Below are 19708 nucleotides of genomic sequence, written 5' to 3'. Positions count from 1 at the left end.
TTCCCATTGTTCGCCGTCATCTCGCTTCAGACATCACCTAGAATATTGATGCAGAGAGGAAGCTGAATCTGTCCGAGTGGTCTAACCCACACCTTCATGGTTGTTCCATAAGCTTGGCTGGGGGTGGGGTGGGGTATAACGAATACTCCTACTGAAATAAATGATGTTGTAAATGATTGGCCAGCCACACTGTGCTGAAATCCATTATTATTCTGCTTCAAACGATGACTATAGGTTAATTAGGCATTTTGTGCCTACAATGGGAATGCTGGCCGTTAATTGCAAATTTTTAATAGTGGTATCAGCCAAACAGGGTCATTCTTCCCTCTGTCTTCATTTCTCCAGGCATGTGGTTATCACAACTGGGTGGAAGATGCAGCAAGCCTCTCCTGGGTAGCACCTAGAGCTGCTGCTTAACAGCCCCTTCCGACCAAGAGTCATCCAGTTCAGCTCGTGAAGAGTACCAAGTACTTTTTAGCTATGTTAGACTGTGTGAAATGGTCCATGGTGCGCCTTTGAATTAAGTTGGTCTTCAGAGGCCTGGCTACTTCTCTAATGCCTTGTTTGTATATTAAACCCCTGGCTATCCATGTACCATCCTGGATGCTAGGGTACAGTGATGCACAGGGCAGATGAGGAAGCAAGGGGAAACAGCATGATGTATCTTTCATTTGGGAAAAACTTCCACGTGAAGTGGAAGCCAGATGCTGAAAAGAAACCAGCAGGTTCGGTATATCTGGAGGAGGACAGTTTGATCCTGGCCAAATCGTGACTTATAATAGGCTGCAGGATGGACGTACCGTTGCTAACAAGAATGTTGGAGAGCCACTGGATAGTGTGGCGCAGATCTTTTGCAGAGATCGTGGTCAGCTTTCCTGCTCTCAGCAGTCAGTCAGAGCAGTGTGGGTGGTATCTCGGGTAAGGAACTCAGTGCTGCCTTCCAGAGAAGTTGGTGGCTTAGACTGGGGACCAGGAGATGGAGAGACTATCTGAGATGCGTTCAAGAGGCAGAATGAATTTGTTGATGATTCTAATAGGATAAAGGAAAAGATAGTTCCCAGGCTTTTGGCTTGAATTCTTGGATGGGACGTACATAGGTGGTGGGTGGTGCCAATTATTAAGATCTGGAAAATACTAGCAAGTTTAGTGGTTAGGACTAGGAAGCTTAGTGGTTAGGACTAGCCACCTCCCTTCCTAGTCTCTCCATGAAAGTTGCTGAGGGAATATCTCTATGCAGGAACACTGTGTATTGGGGTCCACTTACAATCACTTAAGCCTTCTCTTCCAGATTGCCCGTTTTCTGAGGTCACCCTAATAGGCTCTGTAATATGGTGTCACGTTATTTGCAAGTGGTCTCTTTGGGTAGTTGTCTAGAATTTCCTGTTCCATGTTATTTTACCCATATAAACAAAACAGTTCTGAGAGAAAGCTTAAAATCCAGACCGCTACCATTAAATCTCGTGACCACTGAGACAGGGTTTGTCTGGTTGCCCCGCACCAAAACCTGCACCGTGGCTTGAGTCACATTTCAGTTGAAACAGGCACCCTGTTTCAATTTCGAGCTGATAGGAAAACACTCTGTATTCATGAGCTTGGCAGCCTGACGCCCATCTCCCAAGATGACGTGGTGCTCCATGGTCGTTTCTAATCCTGTCATGGGGACTGTTGATGGAGCAGTACAGCATCCTGCTGCCCTTGGGAAGACAAAGGCCTGTACGTTATTTTCACTAGAGATCTGTGCCCAGATACAAAGGTCCCTTACTGTCACATCCTAGGCCTTTGCAACCCTTACATTGAGGAAATATAGGAAATGGGTCAGCCACGGAAGAGAAGGACAAGCAACTAAATAAGGCAGCTTCATTTTGTGTTCAGGAGTCAGGTTGAGTCTTTTGTACTTGAAGTTCAGGTTCAGGTGGTCTGTAGTGGAGACCCTCAGAGAATGAGATCATCGTCTCTGTCTATGATGGTTATGGTTGTACACAGTAGTGATGGCAGAAGCCGGCATTGATAGAGGCCTTCAGAACTGGCCTAAGCTGGGAAGACGGATCAGCAGTTAAGTGGACAGACTGCTCTTCCAGAGAACCCGATTCGATTCCCAGCACCCACGCAGCGGCTCACGACCCGCTGAAACACCAGTGAGAGAGGATCCAGCGCCTTCTTTAGGCCTCTGAGGGCACCCGGTACCCAAGTACAAGGGGTAGTGGAGGAAGATGGACACGGGTATGAGAGAGTCTTCAGCTGCTCTCGGGTTTGGGCTTTGGTGGGCGTTGCCCGTGAGTTGGGTGTTCAGCAGGGTTTCCCACTCCAGGGTCACCCATGCTTTGCAAAGACTGCAAAGGGAAAGGGATGATGGTGGGAAAAGAGAAGAAGCAAAGCCGTCAAAGACATTTCACCCTCCAGGCTGTCTTAATGGATGGCTTTCTGACCTCTCGCCCTGCTGCGTGGACTCTATGTACAGCTCATTCTCCAGTCTCCACTGGGGAGGGCCGGGCTTTCCTCAGACGGCTACCGATCCTCCCTGTGTGGATGTGCCTGGTTTCCTCTGGTGTGTTTGTACCAAAGATAAGTAAAAAATGAATTCAAGTATTGTCTCAGTGGCCTGATGGTTTTGTTAAAGTCTTCTTCTCTAAAGCAGGGCCTGCCAACCCCTCTGTTCTGTTGCTACTGTGTAGTTCCTCATTGTTGGGAGCTTTTTGTGACACCTTGTGTCCCTGGTTTCTCCTCGGGATGCCACAACTCTTTCCTCCTCACCTTTATATGTTTCTAAAGACTGCAAATGTCTTTAGAGATGATGTCAAAGGGTCCCAGACCACTTGGGTTGAAAGCCCTTAGGAGAGATGCTAATAATCCTGATTTGGTCAGCGATTCGATACGCAAGTTGAAACAGCGGACACACCGCCGCAGTGCCATTATCACATGCTCATAAAAAGTGCTCACACGAGGGCAGGGTTCTCTTCTGGCTGCAAGGACAGGGTTCTCTTCTGACTGCAAGGGCAGGGTTTTCTTCTGGCTGCCTAGCAGCGAGCCCAGCAACACTGCCTTAGTATTCGTGGAATAGAGGAGTGGATGGCTGTGCTTAATATTCAAAAATTCTGAGTACTACCTGACTTTAGGGGAGCCAAGAGGCTTTCGCTTGTGAAACAGTGCGCTAGCCGTCTGAATCCCTCTCTGCGTGGTCGAATGTGGGTTTCCCTGCCCACCACCCCCACTGTCTGAAATAGGAGCACAGGGGCCTTCAGGTTCCTGCCTGATTAAAGCCCACATCCTCTGTTAGCGCTGTCAAAGCTGAGCCTCATGGCTCAGAATAAGCCCCTCTGTGACATCTTTGTGGGGCTTGGATGTCATCTACCAGTTTACTGGTTTGCTAAAGAAGGCTTCCCTCCCCATGAAGATGGAACCCCCCATAGACACACACACTCTAACACACACACAGAGAGAGAGAGAGAGAGAGAGAGAGAGAGAGAGAGAGAGAAGAGAGGAGAGAGGGAGAGAGAGGGAGGAAGGAAGGGAGAGACGGAGAGGGAGGGAAGGAGAGGCAGAGACCTTCACTCTTTAGGGTAATTTGACATGGGGTCCTCTTGAGACCTAATTCAGAACTTATTTGCCGAGTAGTCTGGCTTTCCTGGCTAGACAGACAGGTCTCCTCAGGAGGAAGAGGGAATAGAGTTGGGGTGGGGCCCAGAATTGCTTCGCTCAGCAGGTCCTGGAAAGAAATGGTTCCAAGGGTGCCAGGGAGGAAGTACGGAGGTACGAAACATTACACAGGGTGCGTGTGAATGTTAAGGATCTTCTCTCTGAGCTTGACAGTTCCATTTCCCGAACATGAATGATAGAGCAGCTTTGACTTAGCGAAAGCAAGCAGCCATGGGGAGAGAGCTGACTGCCGGTGGGAAGGAGGACAGACCAAGGGCAGAGGATGGGATGCCATTCGACTTCCCGCTGCTGCTCTTCGGAGAGTTTAGGGAAATAGCTGCCCAGTGACTCAGCCTGGTATTACCATCGCCCCATGCTTCCTGCAGGAAGCAGCAGCTCATTAGAATGCCTCTATCCCTGCTTCCGGCCTCAGAGTGTCTTCCACAGGCTGTGGCAAACTGGAGTCGTCACATTGGATTGGGTGAACTAGCCAGCAGGCTGAAGGTATAATTGCTGGTCATAAGCCTTCCCTTCTAGGATGCACGGAAGTAATTGGCTAGATTCCTTCCTCTTCCACACAGGCAAGTTTCAGGTTAAAAAAAAAAAAAAACTGGGGAGAATCCTGCAAATTGGTGTCAGTATTGCTGTAGCTTTGACTGTCACTCTTAAAGAAAGGGAAGTCAGTGACATTTTGGTGTGACCTGGGCAGAGGAGGAGTGTGTGTTCTTCTGTGAATCAGAGCATAGGTTTTAATGGAGACCTGAGGTCTGAGGTATGGAGCCAACCTATACCCTGAGGCATGAGGTTCAGGAGCCAACCCACACCCTGAGGCCTGAGGTTCAGGAGCCAACCCACACCCTGAGGCCTGAGGTACAGAACCCAACCCACACCCTCAGACATGAGGTTCAGGAGCCAACCCTCACTGTGAGGCATGAGGTACAGGAGCCAACCCACACCCTGAAGCTTGAGGTACGGGGAGCATACCCTGAGAGGCTTAGCCCCATAAGGTGCTGTATCTCTAGTCTCCACCCACTAGGTGGCATAACACCACCTATCCAAGTAGAGTGACAACCAGAACCGTCTCCATATTCCCCAGGGGACAGAGTCGCCCTCACCCTGGGTGAAAGCCACCTCCCTAGAGTAACAAACACTGTGTTCAGTTTGGCACTCTTGAAGGTTGTGGTCACTTGTTTGCTCCAAGTGTTTGCCGAGTTAAACCGAGGTAGAGGAACACAGTGTTTCTTTACCTTTTCCTTCATGGGCCTTTAAATACCACCAAAGAGAGCGCTGTGGCATGTTAGCCAAGTGCACAGGCTCTCAACCTCCGGTCTCTCTGCCATGTATGAGTTGTATAATATAGAAACAACTAATGTCTACTTCTTATGTGGAGGATTAAATTGCATTTTCAATGTAAAATATGGTGTCTGGCATTGAGTAGATGCCGTGTTTGTTTAATCTGCTGTAGCGAAATATCATTGACTGATGAGCTTATAAATGACAGGAATTTATTTCTCACTGTTCTAGAGTCAGGGAAATCTACGATTAAGACACTGGCATATGCAGTGGCTGTCAAGGGCTTGCTTTCTGTTTGCATGTGGTACAAACAGTTGTTTCTAGTTGTTCCTTCATGCATTAAGCAGGACTAACCGTCTCTGAGGTCCTTTTGAGAATGACACTCATACCATCGTGAAACCCCTCCCTCAAGAACTAATCATCTCTCAAAGATATGATTTTTGTTATTATTATCAGTATTATTAAGACAGAGTCCCACTGTGTGTCCCTAGTTGACCTGGAATTCACTATGTAGACGAAGCTGGCCTTGAGCTCATAGAGATGTGTCTGTCTCAGGAGTGCTGGTACTAAAGGCACATGTGCATCACCGTGTCTGGCAAGAGCCAACTTCTGATAACATCACCTTGCAAGCTAGAACTTCAGTAAGTGAATTCTTGGAGGATACATATACTCAGACTACAGAAGTGTGTTTCCAGTTAATGATGGCTATTATTTTCAACTACTTACGGGTGTAGTCTATAGATTTTAAGCAAGTTAGAATTGAGGGAGAAGGGTTTAATTGCTGCTGGCACATAGACTAGAAATGAAACAATTAACTTCCATTGAATTAGCAATTTGTTTCATAAACATGTATTGAATTCCTTCCATAATCTAGGCACTGTACTAAATGCCTGGCGTAAAATATTCATTGATAATTACCTCTCTCTTTCAATGTCTTATATGGACATGTAGAGATGTAGATCAAGTTGCCCATCAGAACAGAGCCATCTCTATTGATTGACAGAAGACCATGTGTATAAGAAAGGAGCTTACTGTGTTATGTGTCCACATTTCTCTTTCCAATAGATACCACTTTATTCCAGTTTTCCATGGCCTTCTGGTACCTGTACTCTGCAGCTTTCTCTGCCCCCTTTCCATCCAGTGTTCACCTTTCAGCTGATGTTGACTCCATGCTCCTATCATGTGTGTTTTTTTTAAGCAGAAAAAAAAAGATTATGTTCTAAGTGTGGCATTTCATTTCTGAAGCTCTGCAAATTACAAATGATGTGGAGCATGAACTCATCACCAGAAACAGTTGTCTAACAGTAGCTCGGTGGTGCCCTTTAGTCTTTTTGCAGAGTATAAATCTTTGCGTACTTGATTATATCATCAATGGCCTTGTTGTCAATTAAAGTATATCTTTTCCAACCTAGGGAAGCTGAGGCACAGAACTGAGCATATTTGAGTCCAGCCCGGGTTATATAGCGAAAGTGTTTCAGAAACAAAAAGAAATTATCTGGAATTAATTATCCTAATTATCCAGAATCAGTGACTGATACATTACTGCTTGGTTTTCATAACAGCAAGTGACACTATTGGGTGGATGTCATTAACTATTATTCAGTGTTGGGTGACATAGGTCATGTATGTTCTCCTTGAAGCAGCAAAGTGATTGGATAAGGAAGCCCTTCTAGGCAAACCTAGCAGGGGATTGGGAAGAGAGGGTCTTATTAAAGGAAGAAGCTAAGCGAGAGATGGTATCGGGGCCAAGTCCCACTCCAGAGCTCATGGGCCTTCTGGAGAGTCATTTACAGCGAGACCAGGAGTCAATGGCTATTAGCCTTCTGGGAGGAAATCGTGTCTGTAAACACTTAAGGCCCAGGAAGAAAAGTGGGCTTTGCTTCCCACTGGCAGTGGTCCAAGGGTAGCAGGTGCGAACAGTTAGCGAGGGAGCGTGCAAAAGCTAGAGGGCAAGGATGCTGAGCTGCTAAAAGGCTGCCCGCGGGGCCACTTCCATTGGAGATTTAGATTGCAATTAAAATGGCCAGTTTAGCTATTTATTGCAACGATTTTGCTTCTAGAAATAAATAATCACTTTTGGGCACAGATCTTTTATTCTCTTACAGTTAATTGATAAAAGGAGTGTGTTGTTTATCATGTATATGCTTTTTTTTCTTAACAAAATATAACTTTATTCCATATTGGTTTTCAGAAATATTTTTAAAATCTATTTGTTGATATAACTTTTGGCCTTCATAGTTTGTCTCAATCAGCATCAATTTTAAGAGCACTGAGCTCTCATCAATGAGTAGAGGACCCTGAGACAGCATCAGTGTTATTACAAAGGACGCTTGAAGTTATCATCTGGCTTTGAGTATAGATTGTATAAACAATATCTCAATGTGAGATAAAAGAATCACAAAACGTATTTTAGGCTCAGAGAGTAGAGGCACTTGCCACCAAGTCCCATGACCTGAGTATATGCCAGAAGGAACAAATTCCTGTAAATTGCCCTCTGGTCTCCACATGTGCATCATGGCACACCCTCCTTGTACAGATAATTAAAATGTAAAAATAGTTTTAAAATGTATCTTAATTATGATACAATAAAAACAATTTTTTTATTAAAACATTTGTGAATCCATGGCTATTTTGTATTCCCCAAAGTGCAATATTTGTTGCATCTTTTTTTGTAATGCAATGCAATGAAATTGTTTCTCTGTTTTTAAGAAACCCTGTCTTGAAAAATCAGAAAATGGGGGAGGGGAAGCCATGGGTGAATACCATTGCAGTGCTGGAGACAAGACCTCTCTTGGTTGCTGGGTTAGGAAGTTCCTCATCTGAAGTGTGGCACACTAGAAGGTATCAGCTCTTACCACTCTATTTCTTGTTTAAATCATCTAAGGAAACTGTAAAAGCACACATGGAAGTAGTAGAGGACAGAGCAAGCTTGGTGTGAGTGGGTGGTAGGAGCTGGATTTGAACCCCAAGCAAATTGTGTCTGAAACTTTGAAGAAAGTAGGGGAAAAAAACGTTTCTAGTCTTATATATTTGGAAGTAGACAGCTAATAAATTCCCACATCTTCTTCTTTAGCCTACCACCTGTCCCAAGAGAAATTTCAGTATGAAAAATATATGGGTGAAAGGCAGTGGGGCACCAGAGTACAGTTACAAACCAAACGTATTCTTTTTCCTTTTCGACATTGCTGCCGCTTCTATGGTTGAAAATGTCTTTCCTAAGCATTTTTAGATTGGTTCTTTAAGTGGTGTCATATATATCAAACATATATGCAAACCTTTTTGATTCGGGATATATATATGAAGAACTTCAGAGAACTTATGTTTCTTGGGGGCAACCCAGAAAAGCATTTTAAGGCCACGGCAGCTCCAGCTGCCCTCTCTTGTTTGCTCCTCCCTACGTTATAAAGATGCTGACCCCGAGGTCGGTGGCATACTTATCAGATGCACATCACCACGTGTCCCAGCTTGCTTGTTCTTCTGGTTTAGTTATCATAAGGAAATGCGCTCTTATTTGGAAAACAAGGACAGCCCGAGGGACGTAATTTCAGGAATGGCTTGCAGAGGTTTCAAAATGTAGTCTTCTGGCTTCCGTATTTAAGGCCAGCCTCTTCTTGGCTTCCTAATCTTCACGCCAGTTACTTGTGGATGAACCGTTACCACAGCTTTGCAGAGATCCTTAAGTCTTCATAGACCAACTCCTGAAGGGTCTCTGGACGGCTGTTGTGAAAGGCTCTTGAGAGTTGGAAACTTTCTTCTGCTGGCAAAGATGTTGGTAGGAAATCTTTGGCCTGACAGTTGAGCGTTGCGGACCTGTGTGAAGAGTTTTCATTTATCCTTTGAGAAACTAAAGCCTCTCCTCTGAGAAGGCCTTGGCGAAAGCTGTTGGGAGCTGTGGTCCTTCCCAATGCAGTGTGATCTGCAGGTCTGTTCGGGCCAACCATGTCCCCTTTAGAAGAGTGGGAACAGGGGTAGATCAATGAGGGAGCATCTAGGTTTGAAGAAGAGGGACCTCAGAGCTTTCCCCATTGGCTGTCTGTTGGACTGGGAAGAAGTGATGGAGAGAAACTGGGGTGGAATGGGGTGAGGTGTGGTCTTCCTTGCAATACTGTCCCTTGCTCCTTCCAGGTGCCTAACATTATTGTGACTCCACTTTTTATGATAGGCACGATTCAGGAGACTCACTGATTTTTACACATTAGTAGTATACTTTGACCAACCTTACCAATTTTTTAATGTCAGCTGACTGCCCTGTTTTGGCCTCGTCTAATGAGCCTCCTGTGGCTTTCTTGGCCCTGGGAGGCAAGGCAATTTCTGTGTAGGCAATCCACCTTTTAAGATTCTATACACCCCAGAGAATGACATAAATAAATGTGGGTTCTTCAGGATCTCCATCTCCCAATATTGCTTTACTTTACTTGGGATTCATGAGATGGGGGTGTCCAGATACAATCTCTAAATAGTGTTTCATTCTAAAAGGAATCAGAAGTAAGTGACTGTACTTGGGACAGGAAATGTACAGATGAACCTAAGGATATCTTGTCAAATCAGAAGCCAAGGGAGCCAAGGACACTATATGATCCAATTGGATGTTGCAAGTGTCAGTTTTGAAGTGACTTAATTTGAGTCTCCAACAAGAATAGTTACAGTGAATCAAGCGTCTAGAAGATGTTGAAAACATGAGTTTGTAACGGCGGGAGAAGAAGCAGACACTGTGGTGATCTGAATTGTTTGATGAAGTCATTCTGAATTGGCAGCTGTTCTAGCGTTTGTCCACCTTTCCCACACACACCGAAGCACAGGGTAGTCCGCTAGGGAGGCTTTCTTGTCTCTATAGTCCTCCTAATAAATGCAGGAAACTTAGTTATAAGAGCACCTACCATTTTGGAACCCCTAATTAAAGGGAAAAGAAAATGGTACTTGGGCACTGATCATGGCACAAAAGCGAATGGTTGACCAGCCTCCCTGATGCCTTGGACAACACTGTTACAAAACAGCTTGAACCTGAAGATTGAATCCGTTGAGTTGCTTAGCTTCTAGATCACGGTTGCTAATAACTTCCAGGTAGTAAAGTTTCTTTTCTTCAAGTTAACTGTCTGTTGTCAGCTATCTTGTTCTGGTTCTACCAACTTCACATAAGACAGAGGAACACAGTTTTCAAATTCCAGTGGGTATTAGGACCACAGTTAAAAATAAAGCAACTTAAGGTGTTTTTGTTGTTGTTGTTCTAAAACAGCAAGAGGGTTATTAACTTGTAATGTCTGGAGATCTTGAACCAAATAAAATTATACATGTAACACAAGACAATCAGTACAGTGTGAACACTGGATAATTAGCATTTGAAGGAGTTACTGATTTTGCTAAGTGATAATGATATTGTAGGTCTATTTCCTAACTGGGGGGGTGGGGTTCATATTAGATTGGTCCTGAATACTGCTCTATAATGTCTGTAGTTTGCTTCAGAATAATCTTTAGCTTGCAAGAGATAAGCCACAAAATGATCATTTCTAAATGTAGAATACCATGGATATACATTTTCCATATATGTTATGTATATTTGAATATATGAAACAATGTGTATACATATACATATATGTGTATACTCATATACACATTCCAACATATTTTAGTGAGTGATGGAGGATAGATCCTTTCTTTAGATATTCTTGAGTTCACCCAGAGCTGATGAGAAACCCTTGGCAAAGTCTCAAAGCCTATAGACTTCTGTTGGGTTCTTTTCACATGAAATTGTTTACATAGAGCTTGCTATGCTAAATAGAGTGTGTAGACATTGAAATTGTTGTCTGCTTGCACTAAGGATAAAGGTATAAAAATAGTTTAATAGAAAATTAGAAATATCTTACTTTCTGCTATATAGTAAATCAGCCATGAGTCAGTCCAGGGGTCTGTTTGCAAGCCCGTATGCAGCCCAGGCGAGTGATGAACAGTAGCTTCTCAGGCAGTGGGAAGAGAGCTGCAGAACTCACGGCATGTGACCAGCCCCTAAGGGGCGGCGCTGAAGCAGGACATTTGTGGTGAGAGGGCGGCCCGACAGCACCAGCACATCTCCTTTTTCACATTTCCTGGAAAATGTATGGAGTAGCTCCAAATCCTGACATGTATGTGCCATCTCCTGAACTTTAGTTTCCTGAAGTATTTTTGGAATACCGCATTCCAAACCAAACCCTGAACCAGTGGGATTAGGCCCTCACTCCTGCCTCTGATTTAGGGCATGCCAGTGGTAAGGCTCTTAATAGACTCCAGGACGCTAAAGGCCCCTGGTTTTGAACTTCTGTCTAGTGGGAAGGGAGTGGAACAGTTTGAAAACAAGCCAAATGCACAGTGCAGAGAGAGATGACATATTCAGAGAGGAGGAGTTTGGGGAGGGGTGGCTCTGGTGGTCACTAAATGAACAATAGAGAAAAAAAGCAAAGGAAAGGCCACCAACAGGAAACAGTCCTGAAAGAGGAGACTTGGGAGACTTTGCAGGCTAAGGGCTTCCATAGCCCACCAATGAAGGATTTTTATCTATCTATCTATCTATCTATCTATCTATCTATCTATCTATCTATCTATCCATCCATCCATCCATCCATCCATCCATCCATCCATCCATCCATCCATCTATCTATCTATCTATCTATCTATTTTTGAGGTCAAGAGAGTGTCATGATCAATCAGGAGGAAATAGGTTGCAAGCTGCTGAAAGCCCGACAGGGAAATTTGCAGAGATTTCAGCTTCGCCTATGTGGAAGCCACTGAGTCTGTGGCATGTGTTTCACGTCCGCCACCGGCAAGTGACACATTTTCAAGTGTGCATTTTGAATCTGGCATTTGCGGAACCAGCAGCCCGTTATTTACTGCGCTAAACCATGCTTACCGCTCAGAGCAGTGCCCAATTACTTCGGGAGCATTCCCCTTGCCGGAAAGTGAAAGGGCTCGGAGTAGGAGAAAGCCAGCATTTGGAAGGCTGTGCCCGTGGCAGTAGCTTTATGGGTAGGCTTATGAGCTCCCTCAGTGATGGCCTAAAGCACATGAATTGCTTTTTATTGTTGCAAAAACATTATTCAAGAAATTGAAACGCTCAAACAGATTTATGAACCGCTGTATCCACGCTACCCAATACATTTGGGCCAAATACGCATTCTTTCTCTCATACCCAAGTTTGAAGAGCGATTTCTTTTAAAAATGAAAATAAACAGAAAGTTGCTATATTCTTCCCATTGCAGGGTTCTGCTTGTCCTGAAAATGAAGCATTTTAAAAACAACCACACTTATGCCGTGTAAAATAGTTTCTGTAGAGGTGTGAGTATATTTCATTATTAGGACTTACTCAAGCCTGAAGTGATTTATGGGTTCACCCATACTCCAGGCTCATAAGCTTATTCTTAGACATGAGTACAAGCCCGGTGAGTTTTGCTTTGAGAGCGTTTAGCCAAGCAGAAGTTATGCCCAGAACATCCATCAAAAATTGCCCTGATTCCAAGTTCCATACAGCCCTGAGACTGCCCAGTGTGCTTTTCTGAAGCCGAACATGGACATCTCTCAATAACTGGGCAAAGAAACCAAGAAAAACACTCCCACTGTAGTGGGACTGTTCTTTCAGAGGAAAAAAAATCATAACTGAGCAAAATTCTGGTAACTAAAGTAACTTTGTTTGTGAGACTGTCCATGCTGATGTCTGAATATTAGGACTGTTAGAAAGTTTACACTTATTTGCCCTCCTCATTTCAAAACATAGTGTCTCTCTCTCTCTCTCTCTCTCTCTCTCTCTCTCTCTCTCTCTCTGTCTCTCTGTCTGTCTCTCTCTCTCTTTCTCAACCATGGGGTTGGTTGTTACAAAGGTTCTCCACATTTTGTGTGTGTGTGTGTGTGTGTGTGTGTGTGTGTGTGTGTTATGTTAAATTTCAAATAAGAAATGTGTTCCCTGAGGGAGAAAGGGAAAATGGGAAATCAAAGCCTCCCTCAGAAGAGGAGCAAGTACAGCCCCACGGCCAGGCCTTGGAAGCCCTCCCAGGTCCAGCAGGCTCCAGGAAACTCGGGCAATTGTCGTGGTATTAGAGCCAGTCCAAGGTGCCAAAGTCAAAATAGGCCGCTGCTGACCATAGCAGAGGCCCACGTGGGAGCGTATGTAGGTCACTTACACCTTTTGAATTTAAACAGGCTGAATTTAGACAATCATTTTATAAGTAAGCTCTGGAGAAACCCCAGATGTTCTGAGTTTTTAGAAGAAATTTACCTGTGTCACAATGGGTAAGAACATGGGCTTGAACCGTGTGTCAGTGGCTCATTGTACATGGACAGCCAGGTGGGGAATTCTGTTTGTACTGATACTCCTTGACCAGTCAGGAGGCTGGCATTTTCTTGGACCAGTTTTGGAGTTCATTGTGATGCTCAGGGCTAAACACAAGCATTTCCTCAACCACATTCAATAAGCTCAGTTTGAGGGAATGAAAAATAATAAAATTAGAAATCAATGCTCATAAACCCTTGGGCTTAATCCCATAAGTGTTTTCTGAGTATCAGCCGTGCATAACTTAGTGTGCGAAGTTCCCAAAACAGGGAAGGGAAGGCAAGAAGACATGTTTTACCCAGCCCTTCCCACACTCTCTCTTTTCCCTTGTGGCCGCTGACTTCCTCTCACTCCAGGTCACCTGTCTCTCCAAATGCTTCCCTCTGTAACCTCCCATTGGTGACAAGGGGGTTCAGAGGGCTCCACGGGAGATCCGTGCCTCGTGAAACCTCAGCCCTCTAAAGCAGGGATCAAATTGGTAACCTCACAAATTCTGCCTTTGTTTTTGCCGAGCACTGCTGTTGAGTTCTAACTTAATGGAAGTATTTGCTTTCCTGTAAATACTTGTAAACTCCTACCTCTTGTCGTAGCCAAAGAAAGCGCTGTCGGTGGCAATCAAGTCCTGGAGCATATTTAAAGCCAATGGCTGTAATTGAAACGCTCGGCGTCAGCAGTGCATCCACACAGTTTATGGATTTACCAATTGTTCTGCCCTGTTGCCGCTTTAAAGCTACCACTGAAATTTGTTTTAATTAACAGCCCTGTACTTTAAAAAAAAAAAAAAAGTTGGATGTGGTACATTAAAAGAGGCAAGTCTGTGTGGTTATAAGAAAACCCCAATAACCTGAATCGTTTCCTCTGTTTAAAACCCTGCAAGTAGTCTCTTGCCGACCCATGCTTTCTGTCTCCCTTGGCCTCTATCACACAGCCTGCCTGTTCTTCCCCAGTCCCTTTGTCCTGCTGTTCCTTTGCTTAGCATGCTCTTCCTGCATCCATGCATAGCTGGTTCTTTTCTCGGTTTTCAGTTGTCCTCATCTGTGTTCCTGCCACAGAGTTGTATTCACTATGTCGCGACCCCCACCCCACTCACATAGCCCTTCTTTCACCCACATTGCTTTGCATTCTGATCCTGGCTTTTACTCTTCTCTGAAGTTATCTAATCGCTTGCTGGTTTATTTTCTCCGTGTCTCTCTAGAAGGACACCCTGAGAGAGCTAGGGTCTCACCCATCTGGTTTACAGTTGTCTGTCTGGCACTTAACAAAAGGGCTTGGCACATGGAAGACCCTTGGAAATAATGCTTACATGACTGACCGAGTTGCAAGAGTTAAATACTAGCTCCAGCCTAGTACCTGGTACATACTAAGGACCCAGCCGATGAAATTCACTGCTATCCAGCCCTGTTGGTCGAGACCCCATGCGTGTGAGGCTCCGCACAGGATTTCACTATCATGACTGCAGGAATCAGATCAAGTCGAGTTCAGAATATTTGTCCCTTTGTGTTCACAAAAGAGTGATATATTTCTATCTGTTGTGTTTTTTTTTTTTCCTCCTAGGCTGTCCTTGTTGGAAGGCACCATGAATTGGCATTTTCCCTTCTTCGTCTTGACCACAGTGACTTTGTCTTCTGTGTACTCCCAGTTCAACTCTCTGTCTCTGGAGGAACTAGGCTCTGACACAGGAATCCAGGTTTTCAATCAGATCATCAAGTCACGGGCTCAGGAGAACATTGTCGTCTCCCCACATGGGATTGCGTCCATCCTGGGCATGCTGCAGCTGGGCGCGGATGGCAGGACGAAGAAGCAGCTCACGACGGTGATGAGATACAGCGTAAACGGTTCGTGTGCGCTCCCTCCCTCCATTCATGACGCCTCGCTGTCAGTCAGTCCTGCATGTCAAGGGTCATGGCTTGGTCTCTGCTTAATCTGAGAGGCAGAACAGCCTAGGGAAGCCATGGGGTGCCATCTGGAACATAGGGCCAGGGTCTTCTAAAGGAAAGATGACACCCCAAAGTTAGCAACTGTATTTCTGTTGCTGTTGGGTTCGTGGTACTCTGTCTACCAGCACTACTGTTTTCTCCTAAGGGAAATCTTTTGTGGTCTAAGAAAGCATCCTTGTAAAACATGTCCACATTACAGACTGGCAGCGTGGGAGCTTTATGATGGCAATGGAGTAATGGGAGTCTATGTGACTGCTAAAACTGTACAGAACTGCTAACATACACATGTGAGCATGTGCACCAAGCATGCATGAAAGATGGGTTGTCAGAATGAGTTCTAGAGACCATGCTGATGACAGTTTCCCAATATGGTCACCAATGCCCTTGGAGAAAACTGGACGAAGGCCACAAGGCATGCCCCTTTTCTATTTTTGTTTTAACTTTTGAAAACTAATTTTTTTGTGCGGGTAGCGTGTATGGGTTCATGTGCATGCGGGTACAAAAGCGTGTGAAGACTGGAAATGCATGTTGGTATTTTCCTCCATCCTGCTCCTTACTCTTTTTTTTAAAAAAAAAATATTTATTTATGTATACAATATTCTGTCTGTGTGTATGCCTGAAGGCCAGAAGAGGGCACCAGACCCCATTACAGATGGTTGTGAGCCACCATGTGGTTGCTGGGAATTGAACTCAGGACCTTTGGAAGAGCAGGCAATGCTCCTAACCTCTGAGCCATCTCTCCAGCCTCTGCTCCTTATTCTTTAAGATATAGTCTCTCACTGAACTTGAAGTTCAGTGATTTAAGAAGACTAGCTGACCAGTGAGCCTTGGAGAACTACCTCCCTCCACTCCCCCAATGCTAGGATCTTAGCTGTATATCACCACACTGACAGGTTTTACATAGATGGCCAAGGATCCGAACTCAGATTCTCATGCTTATGTGGCAAGTACTTTACTGACTGAGCCATCTCCCCAGCCTACCCCATCTGCTGATTTGAAACCACTTATAAATCTGAAGTAAAAAAAAAAAAAAAATGCCCAGCCATGTCCAGCTGCTGGACCTGGGAACTAATGTGCTCATAATCATAGCACTTAAGAAGTGAGACAGGAGACCTGTCTGGCTACATGCCAAACCTAGGTCAAAGCAATAAACCTGGAGATGTAACCCAGGGCTGGGGGTGGGGGCATGCCTACCATGTACAAAGCCATGTACAAATGGGTTTGATAATTATTTCCACAAAAGGACAAACAAAAAAACAAAATAACAACAAATACAGGTAAGGGTTGGTGATTGGGGCTTAGTATTATTGGAAGAAAAGTTGGTTTTGACTCACCTGCTTAGCTGGAGGACCCGTGCCTGCAGGCAGTGTTTCCCTGTAGGGTGGGTCTCCCTTCCCACAACTGTAACACCCGAGGAAACAGGATTGTCTCTGAGCTCTTCCTTGCTGCCCTGCACACACACAAAAAAAGTGTGAACAAGTCAAATTTTATACCAAGGTGACAGTTACCTCATGGGAAGGTGAGGGAGCTTTCTCACCGCCTTCTTCCCTGCCTCTTCTGACAGTGAAGTTCTAAGACTATGTTGGCTCCTGTTGGCAAGCGAGCTGGATTAGTGGAGGAAGAATGCTTTTCCTTGTCTCTCGCTGCTCTTGCTTCCTTTGGGTTTTCAGTGCGACCCTCATATGGGAGGGTCATGTGTTGGGAGCCCCATATGCCCAGTGCTGCCCCTGTTGACAGAGGGGTAAACTTTGCTTGGTTTGGCAGTTTGCCCACCTGTTAGATGTGAAGAAAGGGTAGGTGAATTCCTGGGACACAGTGTCCTGTCTCTGGCTGGGAAGTTCAGGGTTGTTGGGTGATTTCTACCGCCTTTGTGAGTCACTGCTTAGATTTATGGCCTTTCTTGCTGCCATCCAGCAGCCCTGTCAGCCGGCATAGTTCCAAAACAGCAACTGGGATTGTGTCTTGTTGTTTTGGTTTGGTTTAAATGCTTATCCGCTACAGTTTTAGCTCGGCATCTTCATGATGTTGGCCTATTTGGCTACCCATCTACCCCTACCAATTCTCCCTCCAGAATTGCCAGCAGTCCTGTGGAGAATGGGATGTCAGGGTTCATGATATACTTACACATTCTGGGGACCTTCTTTGGGGCTCAAATTCTGAGGATTCCTCCCAGTGATGTTCCCAGAGGAAGACCCAAGATTGCTTGAGGAAGGGGAAGATGAGCTCTAATCTTTTCCCTCGAAAAGTTTATTAATTCCTTTTATTCGTTGCTGAGGAAAAATATCCTGGGGGGGAAAAAAAACAAGTCAACAAAGGCACGATTTCTCTCTGTTCACAATTTGGAGGAAAGTTCTGACAGCAGGAGCCAGAGGCAGCTGGTCATGCTGTCTCTCCAGTCAGGAAGAAAAGAAAGAGAAACCTGGAGCCCAGGTCCCTTTCTCCTGTTTTATGTCTGGACCCTGACTCAGGGAATGGTGCTTCCCGGGTGTAGGCTGAGTCTCACCGCCTTAATTAACCCTATCGGGAAACTCCCTCACAGACATGCCCAGAGGTTTTTGTGTGTGTGTGATGTTAGATCCTGCCATGTTGGCAATTGCTTATTACAACGAGGGACATCTAAAGGTAAGCAGAGTCAAAGTGCCAGGGGTGGCACTTGGCCTGAGAGATGACTTTTGGCCTCCAAAGCCTGCTGTTCGCTATACAGTGGTTTCCCCCATAGCATGATGGTAAGGTGGGCCGAGGTTCCAGTTCTCCATCCATGATATAAAGCTCTCCTTGTGGATCGAGGGATGCCCTGGCCCCAACATTCATGGAATCTGAGAAGATGCTCGTTCAGAATGACATCAGCCCTCAAGCGCTGCCAAGGTGACTCTGGAGGGATGCTTTAGGACACTATGATTTTGAAAAGACCTCAGGTGATTAGGGCAGTCCTGTGATTCAGCTCCCTATGGAAAACCATCTCACATCCTTATGACATATTTTCTTCTCTTTTTTTCATGCCCCCAAACTAAATGGAGCGTGAATGAATGGCTTGTGTAAAATAAAGCTTATGTTGCCATAAAATTAATTTCCTTACGTTCCAAGCTCAATATCAAGTAAAAATCACAGTGTTCTGGTTGGCGGCACATGACAATTTGTTATAGTCATCCTAATGCTTATTTTATTCATCTTCTGTTCTTCAAATAGGAAAAAAAAATCACATTGTTGAATCCTGGAAAGGAAATAGTGCTAAGACTGTTAGACAAGGAAGTCTGGATGAGGAAGCTTCCTGCAGTTCATTTCTTCCATGGCTGGCATTCTCAGAGTAGACCAGCATTCATGCTGACTACAAGGAGAACATCATATTACACTTGGTACAGGAGCAATTGTCGCACAAGAACTTCTGTGGTTTGATGCTATCCATGTGTTCAGAGATAGAGGCCCCTTACATGGCAGACTTAAGTCTCTTGTGACTCCTGACCTGCTTGTTCTTCTATACTGTGTTACAAACGATAAGGTTTTTGAAGTGTGTGTGTGTGTGTGTGTGTGTGTTATGTCTACTTGCACATATGAGTTTAAGAACACACATGTGCGTCCATGTGAAGATTATAAGTTTCTTCCTTGATTGCTTCCAAACTTAAACATTCAGGCAGGGTCTCTCTTGTACCCAAAGCTTTCCAAATTGGCTTATCTAGCCAGCCAGTTCTTTTTAGGGACTCTCCTCTCTCCATCTCTTTCTGAGGGCTGGAATTGTAGGTGGACTCCCATGTCTGCCCAGCATTTGTGTGAGTACTGGGAATCTCAAGGCCAGTCCTCATGGGTTGCAGGACAAGCACTTGACCTGCTGAGCCATTTTCATGGAGCCTTGTTTTTAGAACAGCATCTTGCTTTATAACCTGAGCTGACTTTAGTTTAAACTCTTGATAATCCTCTTGCTTTGACCTCTCATTTCCTGAGATGACAGTTATCAGCCCCTGTGCCCAACAAGGATTTTTTTAAAGCATGTAAATTAATCATGAAAATATTGCTGTGTTTTCTGATTTCTCCTTCAGGAGTTGGTAAAGTACTAAAGAAGATCAACAAGGCTATAGTCTCCAAGAAGAATAAAGACATAGTGACCGTGGCCAATGCTGTGTTTGTCAAGAATGGCTTCAAAATGGAAGTGCCCTTTGCAGCCAGGAACAAAGAGGTGTTCCAGTGTGAAGTGCAGAACGTGAACTTCCAGGACCCAGTCTCTGCCAGTGATTCCATCAATTTTTGGGTGAAAAACGAAACCAGGGGTAAGTGGCTCTCTTGTTCCCTGTGGATGCACATTTTGTGAAGGAAAGGGTGGAGACTCAAGAGATGTTCGCTTTAGTCTTAAAGACCAGTGGCAGGCTCTGACTCACCCACCTCTTTATTCTCCATGGGCCAGCTCTCATTCTGCCTGCCTCCCCCTCTTCAGGCCGCCACTGCTCACTGTCTAGGGTTTTCCTCCTGCAGGGTGGGTGACAGAAAAGATCACAGCCCTCCCCCTCTTCCTTTTGCCCGCCATACCCAGCCTTCAGAACCCATACCCATGGGTTTGCCGGGTTTC

At 45.0% G+C, this 19708-nt stretch overlaps 1 protein-coding gene across 1 annotated transcript in view; it reads left to right on the top strand.

Annotated features, from left to right (window-relative positions):
• Serpine2 (serpin family E member 2) overlaps positions 1-19708 on the top strand; it is a 59507-nt gene that overhangs the window by 18345 nt on the left and 21454 nt on the right. The window contains exons 2-3 of the mRNA XM_085697801.2: positions 14771-15051; positions 19185-19412. Coding sequence (XP_085553927.1) covers positions 14793-15051; positions 19185-19412 — 487 coding nt within the window. The 5' untranslated portion in view covers positions 14771-14792. The remainder of the gene's footprint in view (positions 1-14770; positions 15052-19184; positions 19413-19708) is intronic.

This window comes from Myodes glareolus, chromosome 1 (assembly GCF_982192425.1).
Source record: "Myodes glareolus chromosome 1, mMyoGla1.1, whole genome shotgun sequence".
NCBI lineage: Eukaryota > Metazoa > Chordata > Mammalia > Rodentia > Cricetidae > Myodes > Myodes glareolus.
This window is presented reverse-complemented; position numbering and strand designations above follow the sequence as displayed.